The sequence below is a fragment of the Microtus ochrogaster genome (genome assembly GCF_000317375.1).
Source record: "Microtus ochrogaster isolate Prairie Vole_2 chromosome 6 unlocalized genomic scaffold, MicOch1.0 chr6_random_2, whole genome shotgun sequence".
NCBI lineage: Eukaryota > Metazoa > Chordata > Mammalia > Rodentia > Cricetidae > Microtus > Microtus ochrogaster.
The window spans coordinates 4,286,811-4,295,049 of NW_004949095.1; the positions used below are offsets into that span (position 1 = coordinate 4,286,811).

At 37.4% G+C, this 8,239-nt stretch overlaps 1 protein-coding gene across 1 annotated transcript in view; it reads right to left on the reverse strand.

Moving 5' to 3' along the window:
• Xpr1 (xenotropic and polytropic retrovirus receptor 1) overlaps positions 1 to 8,239 on the reverse strand; it is a 158,108-nt gene that overhangs the window by 50,406 nt on the left and 99,463 nt on the right. The window contains exons 7-8 of the mRNA XM_005364008.3: positions 5,071 to 5,152; positions 561 to 583 (exon numbers count right to left, since the gene is read on the reverse strand). Coding sequence (XP_005364065.1) covers positions 561 to 583; positions 5,071 to 5,152 — 105 coding nt within the window. The remainder of the gene's footprint in view (positions 1 to 560; positions 584 to 5,070; positions 5,153 to 8,239) is intronic.

Genomic DNA, 8,239 nt, shown 5'->3' on the forward strand with positions numbered 1-8,239 from the left:
CACAGGGCAGGGAACCCTGACTGCTCTTTGGACTGGAGAGGGGGGGGAGAGGAATAAGGGGAGGGAAATGGGAGGCTGGGAGGAGGCGGAAACTTGTTTTTTTTTTCCTTTTCTTAATAAAAAAAAAACAAAAAACAAAAAAACCTCACTTCCATTTGCTTGTGAGATTCACTTATGTTTTTGCATGGGCTACATTTCAATCTTCTCACGGCTACATACTATCCCATTGGGTAAAGACATCTGCTATACTGTTGGTGAACATTTGGGCTGTTCCAGTTTGGGGACATTAACACAGTACAGTTACTAATGTTCTTGAATATTTCCTGGTAGATATATGCATTCATTTCTATTAGTAGGCTAATATACTGTCAGTTTTGGTAAATAGTGCCAAGTCATTCTCCAAAGTGCTATGTCTCCCTTTCATTTCCAGCTCAATCAACCATGATATGCTATTGTATATGGCAACACAACTCATTTGTACAGTTCACAATCAGTAGCTATATGAGCAATTTCTAAGATGTTGCTGTTATAAGCAACATGACAATAAATAATTTCTTTACCTTGTAGGAGCCTAGGTTGTAAGCTAAATTTATAAAAAAACTAAAGTTAGTTAAAATCATTATCAAATTTTTACATATACTACCACATTATTTTCAAAAGAGATTTCAACCATCAATAGTCTTATTAATTCCAAGTGCTTAGTTTACAGCATTATATTACTGTAAATGGTAAATTAGTAAGTAAAATATGGCATACTGTGATTATTTCAAATACAGCCAAGGTTTCTAGAAGAAAATTTTAAAAACCTATACAGCAAAAATTTCATTTTTATGAAACTAAAACTCTATACGTGTGATTTTTTTTTTCTGGCAAATTATTGAACACTGGGCCAAGTCCCCATGAGAAAGCACAGCAATTATGCACATAATTTTTATGTGAATGCTCTAAGAAAAGAATCGTGCTTATACATGCATTACTACTGCTGCAATCCACTCTGACTCTCAACACTGTTATCATCTGAGTACCCGGGGGGAGATAAATAAGGATAGACAGCTGGCTTTATCTCTAGTTACCCTCCCCCTCATCAGTACACAGGAAGATCAAACAAAGAAGGGTTCTGAGGTTAGAACATAATACACAATGCTAAATGTATAAACTGCATGCATTTCAAAGGTCAAACTATCACAGTAATACAGTCTATATTTATTAAAACCTCAGCTTGATATAAATTAAGAAATAAAACATACAAACAAAAACCCTTTCCATTTAATTCACATGAAAAGAAAGACATTTGCTTCTTCCCTTGTCTTAAGCTAGGGAGGATAAAATTACTACATACACCTTGGAAATTAGACAAGTAAATCCACTCATAAATGAGTAACAATATTTCCCTAAAGAGAGAGCCACGTGTGCAGTCTATACTTGGGATTGATGTGCTTCACCATATGTGCACTGCTCTCAAACCTGGGCTTCACCCTGTTCTACTAACCGGCCCCTCTAGTAACTCCCTCCCTCCTCCTCCACCTGACCAACTAAGTTACTCTCTTTCCTTCTCTGGTAATGCTTTTAATCCCACTAACTTAAATGTCACTTCTTTCACAGTGTCTTCCCCAATAGTCTAATTAAGAAAATACTCAGTTGTCTCATTGTACTGTTTAGAAGTTTATCACCTTTCATACTTTTGAGGCAGGGTTACAGGTAGCTCGGGATGGCCTTGAACACTGACAACCTGGTTCTCCCAGTCCCACTGCTAAATGCTGACTACAAGTATGCTACACGCCTGTCTAAGAGATTGATTTCATCTGGTTTTGCAGTACTGGGGCTCTAACCCAGGAGTTCATTTATGATAGGCAAGCTTGCTGCTACTGAGCTACACAACTCAATTCCTCTGCCCCCCACAACTTTTTATATCTTAAGACTTGTGGGGATCAGGAATAGTTGGGAGATACATAAAAGTGACTTGTGCATGGCCTGGGGTTGTGGCCAGTGTGAGGGTCTGAATTTGGATCCTAGCAACCCACATAAAAAGCATGATTTTATAACATTAATCTATAATCCCAATGCTCCAGCAACAAGATGATAGGAGAATCTTGTGGTCCAGCCAGTCTGGCATACCAGAGGTAAAGAAATTTTTCCTCAAAACAAGATGGAATGATAGTGGATGTTGTCTTTTGACTTCCCACACGTGTAGTGGTATGTGACTGTGCTTGAATCCACATTCATGCAAACACACACAAACCCCAGATGTCAAAGCTACTTGTGGATGAACAAATAAATTCTCAAGTAATCCTGTAAGGTACTGAGCTTATTTAATAGATGAGAAAACTGTTTTAGAAAAAGCTAAGGGTTGTCCACACAACCATAAAAGCTAACAATGAATGGGGGATTGAAACTGAAATTCAGGCAGGACTTCCGTTCTCTTCATGGCAGCTAGTTTGATATTCTAGGTTGGGGTTTGTACTGCAGAATTTCCATATATTTTATATAAGTAGACTATAATTACCCTATATAAACAAACAGGTAACAAATTGATCATAAATCTCATCAATGTCACATTGTAAGCTATGAGTGCATAATACTTAGCAATTGGTGGAAAGGAGAACTCTTGGTGTTGTTGTGAGCCTAGCCTTTAATGGCAGAATCATCTCTCTAGCCAAAGAACAATAGGCAAAGTTCATGTAAAAGCCTTTACAATTTGGGTTATAACTTTATAATGCAATAGGCAGTGCTGAAGAGAATGCAAGCAAGGAATAGTGAGTTCTGTACATCATTTAATTTCAACTCTTTTTCTCTTCCATCCATGCAAATTTTCTCAAAATTTTTTGGAATTCTTCTTATGCTCCACATAGTGTTTCAGTACTAGAGATGAAAGCCCAGGCATTGAGAAGTTTGTTATCAAGTCCAAACATTGTTTACATGTTAGTGGGAAAGCAGAAACATAAATATATGATACCTGTCAGACAAACATTCTGAAGAAAATTAATGTAGGCTAAAGAAACAGAAAGATACAGAATAAACCGTTTTAGTGTAGGGTGACCACAGAAGGTATCACTGAAGAGACAGCATTTGAATTTAACTGAAGGGAAAGGAAATGCAAACAGACACCCTTGATGGAAAAGAATCCCTTAGACAACAGATGTGTTTAAAGAATAGTAAATGAAAATGAGTACAGGAAGAAAGAAAGGATAGGAAGTAAGAAATGATAACTGCAATATCCTCGAAGGTCTTGTGTACTATGGTAAGGAATCTGAATGTAAGAGAATTCATAAATAGATTTTACATGGGGACATGGGCTGAGGAAAGAGGGGCTGAGGAAAGGAGAAACCACCCTCAACAAACTTGTGGTTAGAAGAGGGAAACACTGGATGCAAACAAAGAGACAAGTCCAGAAGACTATTGTACATTAACAGGAAATGGCTCTTGAGACAAGGACAGTACTAATGGGTATAGTGAAAGTGATCAAATTCAAACATAGTATGAAGACAGAGCAAAGGATTTCTTATAGGAATTAGTGATTAAACATGAGGGATGTTGTTTGGGCCTAAGTGTTGGCCAAAGCTCACATATCTTGGTAATGTGTCATGTGTGTGGGTTCCCAGCTCCTGCTGTTACTGGGAGGGAGAAACTTGAAGAGGTCAGGCCCCATTGGAGGAAGAAAGTCACTGGGAAGTACCCTTGAAGCCTATACTAGAACATCCTCCCTCTCCAGTGTATACTTTCTGGCTTCCATTCAGTGAGAAATTTTGCACTCCAACACAGTCTCCACCATAATCTTCTGCCTTGCCACAGGCCTGAACTGACAGGGCCAAGTGATCAAGAACTAATATCTTTACATAAGCCAAAATAAATCTTTCTTCTTTTTAAGTTGATAATTTCAGCCAAGACAGAGTAAATAGGAACTAAAAGGTCTGGGCTTTATTTGGGGGACTTAAAAAAATCAAGGGTCCTTTTGTCTACTTAAATGGGAAATGAGTATTAGATCTCCAAACAGCATTAGATCTTTTTTTCAGAGGAGAGAGGATATATACTTGTGAGCCATTAGCATATAGATAGTATTTGTAGCCATAGGCTTGAATAATTTGCCTAGATAGGAAATGAACATAGATAGCAGATATGTGAGAATTGAATATATTGGGACTACCTAACATTTCAATGCCACAAAGAATAGCATGGTTTGGGAAAGAAATACTAAAGAAATAATGGGGAAAATAACAGGTGTGGCATTTGAAGCTTTTCAAGCAGTGATAATGTGAAATGCTACTGAAGGGCTCTATAAATTCTTGGGTGAGATAGGAAGCCTATCTATACATTATGTAGCTGAGGAAATCCTTGAATTCTTGATCTTTGTGCTTCTCCTTCCCAAATGCTGGGATTATCAGTATGTGTTACTATACTTAGTTTTATGTAGTGCTGGGTACTGAACACAGGACTTCATCCATGCTAAACACACATTCTATTCCCTACTTTGAAATTTCACTGAATTGAAAACTACAAAACCAAGCATGCAGAGCAGTTATAAGCAGCTTTGGAAAAACATGAGGTAGGGGGTCTCTATAAGAAGTAAATAAGGTTTATTGGATGAACTTTGTAACATATTTATCTTCATCTATGACCAAGGAAACAAGTTCTTAAATTAATTACACTTTTTACTTAGTGTGTGTTTGTGTGTGTGTGTGTGTGTGTGTGTGTGTGTGTGTGTGTGTGTGTACCATGTCATACATGAGGAGGTCAGGGACAGTTTGTGGGAGTCGACTTTCTTCTTCCACCATGTGAAACCTGGGATCAAACTCATGTAGTCAGATTGGCAGCAAGCATCTTTACCCACTAAACCATATCACTGGCCTAAGCTTAAATTCTCGACAATTGAACTCTAAAAATCCTGAAGACTAGAAAATGATAGTAAATAAGAGGTCGATGTTTTAAAAAATTATATCCCAAAGGCTACAAACAACTTTCTAAAACCTTGCACTTCTTTCAGTAGAATTGGTAGATATATGCTTGATTCTTTATAAAAGGGCAGAATATGACATAAACATAATAAGACCAAATGGTTAAAAAGTTAAGAATTACCTGCAAGCACGAGGGTAATATTTAACACAAGGAATATTCCACAAAATAGGCCAACTCTAAAAGTAGTCCATGCTGGCGCAGGCTGTGAACATAAAACAGAATTTTGAGTAAAAGATATCAAACACACATGTAATACATGCTATAGTATAGTAACTTAGTAGTAGTATGACCCCAAAAGTTCTACAGTGAAAGTATATTTTATTATTTTAACTTTTATAACTTCAAAGCAGAGGATCATTTACACCCCATCATTCTATAAGTAGAATAGGGACACTATTGAGTTATTTTACAGAAATCTGTATTGTAGGGCTGGGGAGATACTCATACAGTAAAGTACTTGTGTTGGTATGAGGTCAGACCCCAGCAACCACATAAAAAGCCAGGCAGATCCCACATAAAAAGCTGGGGACAGAATATGTTTGTAATCTCCATGCCAGGTGGGCAAAGACAGATTCCTGCAGCTTGCAGGCAATGAGTTGAGATAAACCGGTGAGCTCCTGGTTCAGTCAGAGACTGTCTCCAAAAACAAGTTGGAAAATGACTAAGGAACATACACACATGCACAAGCACACACATGCACGCACACACACGGGGTGGTGGAAGGGAAAAGGGAAGAGAGAGACAGAGAAAAGAGAAAGAGACAGAAATAGGAGTCAAAATAAGATGGTAATTTTAGACTTCAGATGAACACATAGAAGTATGTTTTTGAGTGATTTAGAATGCAATTTAGTTTTTATAAAATTTATCTCCACATTTCTTAAGTTAGAATTACTCAATTAGAGCTTACTTTTTGGTACTATGAATGATGAAAGTCAATGACAAAAACAAGAATACTTACTTTCTGATAATATGTTATGCTCTTATACTGAGAAAAACTTAAGTGAGAAATTTTAAACATTTACTTATTCTTTTATTTATATATATGCATGTCTGTGTGAGTTTATGTGCACCATGTATGTGTAGGCACCCACAGAGGCCATATGACATCAGATCCACCTGAAACTGGAGTTTTGAGTTTCCTATGTAGTTTCCTGGAAGCCAAATTTGGGTCCTCAGCAAGAACGATAAGCACCCTAACCTCTGGGCCATCTCTCTAGCCCCTTAAATGCAACATTTTAAGCTATACTAGTTATTAAGAGATTGGGCATATTAAAACCTCCAGTGCAATGGACTTATAATTCTATCTTTATTATAATTTGATTTTATTCACATTCAGAGGGACTAGTTTGGACCTATGCTGGTTCCTTCCCTGTCTGGCTGGATTTGGTGAGCTCCCATTAGCTCAGGAAGCTGTGTCCCCATTATGGTCTTGACCTCTCGGCTAATATTCTCACTCCTCCCACTCTTCAACTGGACTTTGGGAGCTCAGCCCTGAGTTCTGCTATGGGTCTCTGCCCCTGTTTCCATTAATTGCTGGATGAAGGTTTTATTGTGATACTTAAGATATTCATCAGTCTGACTACAGGACAAGATCAGTTTGGGAACCCTCTCCTCTGTTGCTTAGGGTCTTAGCTGGGGTCATCCCTGTGGATTTCTAGGGAATTTCTCTAGTGCCACGTTTCTTGCTAGCCCCATAATGGCTCCCTCAATCAAAATATCTTTCCTTGCTCTTATCTCTGTCCTTCCTTCATCTCGAATGTCCCATTCCCTCAAGTTCTCCCCCTTCCCCTTCCACCCTCACTTCTTCCCCCACACTCATGCTCCCAATTTTTATCAGGCAATCTTGTCTACTTCCCCTTTCCAGGTGGGTCTATGTATGTTTTCTTAGGTTTCACCTTGTTACTTAGCTTCTCTAGGATCATGAACCATAGGCTCGTTATCCTTTGCTTTACAGCTAGTATGAGTGAGTACATACCATGTTCATCTTTCTGGGTCTGGGTTACCTCACTCAGGAAGGGAAAAAAATTATTTTATATCTATAACTGACCTTAAATTACTTATTCTAAAGCAAATAAAAAATTCCTTAGATTTTAAATATAAAAGGATGAAGGACAGATAGACAGACTCACAGCTTTCTAAAGTAGTGAAGGGTGAGAGGTCACACCTTTAATCCCCCCCACAAGCATCAAAACCCCCTTTACTTGTCACAGGAGGTATCTGTATTGTCAGTTTCTGAATGAAAGCATCTAGGAAATGGTAATTGATCTTCTCTTAAAAGCTACAGAAATTGCACAATACACTCTATTCATAAAAGAATGTACGCCATATATTTAGAATGTTGGAAATAGCTGGTAAAGTGAACATATATGGTATCTATCCTAGTCTTTAGATACCATCCTACCCTGAAGCCCTTCTCTCTCTCATCACATACCTTCCTTCCTCGCCAGATAACCACTTCTGTGTTTTCTGCAGGATTGTCTCCTCCAAGCACACTTTTAAATGCTTTAGTTTTTTAAATTATTTTTTTCCATTTTAAATTATTGTTCTGCTATAAACAGTATAATAAACTACATATACTTAATGTACACAATTTCGGTTTGTTATGATGTTTTTTTCTTTATCTTTTAATCAGTTTGACTGTGATGTATCTATTTTTTTAAATATTGTTTTATTGAATACACTGGCATACAATGAATTAAACACACTAAATTATTTTACTTGATAAGATATTATAAGATCTAATATATAGAGATATTTATGAAATCACAACCATAATGAAGATGATCAAGACAATATATGGAGCAAGGCATGGTGGTACATGTCTATATTCCCAGCACTTCAGGCAGAGGCACCAGGTGTTCAAGGTCATCTTAGCTACGTAGTGAGTTTGAGGTCAGTCTGAGCTATAGAAAACCTTGTCTCAAAAAAAAAATACCCTAACACAGTCACTACTCCTAAGAGTTTCCTTATGCCCCTTTGTTGTCTTTCCTTTCTGCCCAAGCCTCCCTGCCCCACTTCCAGCTTGATTGGCAACAAATGCTATGCTTTTTGTCATTGTTTACTGGTTTACATTTTCCAAAATAGTAAGTAAATAGAGTCAGATAGTATATACTTTAAAAAAAAAGTACCTTCTCTCTCTCTCTCTCTCTCTCTCTCTCTCTCTCTCTCTCTCTCTCTCTCTCTCTCTCTCTTTCCTATTTTCTCTCAGAAATTTCAACTAATAAATTTGCTAGCTTCAAATTAGTTTCTTAGAATTGAGTATTTTTGAAAACAAAAACAAAACAAAAAA